The following is a 2068-nucleotide window of genomic DNA, read 5'->3' as shown; positions in this document are numbered from 1 at the left end:
GATCGCCAAACCAAATTTTCATAGCCGAAGCGTGTTCTCGGAGAATCTAATCGCCGTAGAATTGCGGAAACTCGAAGTGAAATTCGACAAGCCGATCTACGTGGGTATGTGTATCCTCGACATATCCAAAACCTGCTTGTACGAGTTTCACTACGAGTACATGGCACCTTTATACCGCGACAATTGTAAAATTATGTACACCGATACAGACAGTCTGATATACTTTCTACAATGCGAGAACGTATATCACGATATGAAACGCGATCTTTCAAAATTTGATACGAACGATTACTCCGAGGACAACGTTTACGGTATACCACGTGCGAACAAGAAGATACCGGGTCTGATGAAGAATGAGAACAACGGTGCGATCATGTTGGAATTTGTCGGATTGAGGGCGAAAATGTACGCGTTGAGAGTCACCGGCCAAAAAGACACCAAAAAGGTCAAAGGTGTAAAAAAGAGTGTAGTCACCAGAACTATAACGTTCGACGATTACATTCGATGCCTCAACGATGATATCGAGCTGATGCGGCGTCAATCGTGTATCCGATCAAAGATGCACGAAGTGTACACCGTGTCAGAGTCGAAGCTCGCGCTCAGTCCGTACGATGATAAGCGCTACATCGTATCCGGTTCTACTGACACTCTACCGTGGGGACATTATAAAATACAATTGTAGTATTAGTATTTATGTATAGTTTATTATGTTGTATATAGTTTATACATTATATTATTTATATTGTTTATACACTAGTGTTAATATTTATGTATAGTTTATATATTATTCAATAAATAACACCATTGCAGTACATGTATATAATTGTTTATTCTACAATAAATATATTTTTATTACAATACATAGTTTTTATTTATCCAAAGAGTTGTGCGAGGAATCGAATCCTAACCATTTTACAAACACTTCATCATCCTTTCGATGCAACACCTTCTCCACGAGATAAACATCGGGTTGAGCGGTCTTGAGCAATTCGTGTTCGTACAATCCTCCGGAGATCGGAATTCCGCGAGAATCTTTAATCAGATATGTCACGGGATTGGTTCGTTGCACCGCGACAATCTTAAATACCTCCGTAGACCAATTTGGTGTGTACCCTTTCTCGAATATAGTCTTGAATTTGCTGACGCGCACCGGATTGCCCACCTTAAATTTCGCTGGCGCGGCAATCTTTATTCTACTGTACACCGTGGACAAAAGTCTCTTTGCGATCGCAGGAGTGACATCGATCGGTCGCATGCCAATAGTTCGATGTTTACGATTATTGTATTCCAAGACTAATCGCGGTAAATCATCGATCCATCTATATGATCCATTGAGTGTAAAAACTTTCCACATCTCGTTCTTTAGCGTGCGGTTGAATCGTTCCACGACCGAGGCCTTCATAATTGAGTGTGTCGAGTAATGATTGATGTCATGTTTCTCGACAAGTTTCCGAAAATCTCCGTTGTAAAATTCTTTTACTCGATCGGTTTGCAAATTTTTCGGAGTTCTTTTGAAATCTCGAAATATCGTGGAAAACGCCTCTGTCGCTTCGATTCCACCTTTGGTCTTTAGCGGGATGGCCCAAGCGTGTTTACCCAACACATCGATGACGGTTAGAATGTATTTGTAGCCGCTGTTAAATCGCGAGTACGGTCTCATTTCGACTACGTCAGCTTGCCACAAGTCATCGTATCCTTTTACAACAACAGATCTACGTTTAAAGTTTCTTCTCGCTGATGCGTGGAGTTCATTCACGAGCACCTTTTTCTCCAAACTAATATAATTTTTCATTTTGATTCTTTCAGTTCGTTCTTTATTATTTCATGAAGATGCATAATATTATTTTTTAAAACACTATGAAGATCTTTAATCTCTTGATTAATCATTTGCTTTATCTGATTCATCAATTCCACATTATCCGCAGCAATTTTTCTGTTGGTTTTGGATATATCCTCATTGATGTAAGCCCTAAGCGCAGATCTGTAATTTGCTTTTGCAACGTTTCAAGTTTTGTGTGAATGTAAACGTTGCTATCCTTTCTCCAGTTCTGTACAGTATCTCCAAATT

General features: G+C 39.5%; 1 protein-coding gene across 1 annotated transcript; it reads left to right on the top strand.

Annotated features, from left to right (window-relative positions):
- On the top strand, window positions 1-682 carry LOC136998706 (uncharacterized). The gene has a single exon (XM_067351788.1). It carries the CDS (start codon window positions 107-109, stop codon window positions 680-682), a length of 576 nt encoding a protein of 191 aa, XP_067207889.1. The 5' UTR covers window positions 1-106.
- The last annotated feature ends 1386 nt before the right edge of the window (window positions 683-2068 follow it).

The sequence above is a fragment of the Linepithema humile genome, chromosome 3, assembly GCF_040581485.1.
Source record: "Linepithema humile isolate Giens D197 chromosome 3, Lhum_UNIL_v1.0, whole genome shotgun sequence".
Lineage (NCBI taxonomy): Eukaryota > Metazoa > Arthropoda > Insecta > Hymenoptera > Formicidae > Linepithema > Linepithema humile.
Note: the sequence above shows the minus strand (reverse complement) of the source record. Positions and strands in the feature narration are given on the sequence as shown.

Excerpts from the sequence above, each read along its gene's own strand:
- LOC136998706 (XM_067351788.1), top strand. The coding sequence starts at position 107 with ATGTGTATCCTCGACATATCCAAAACCTGCTTGTACGAGTTTCACTAC.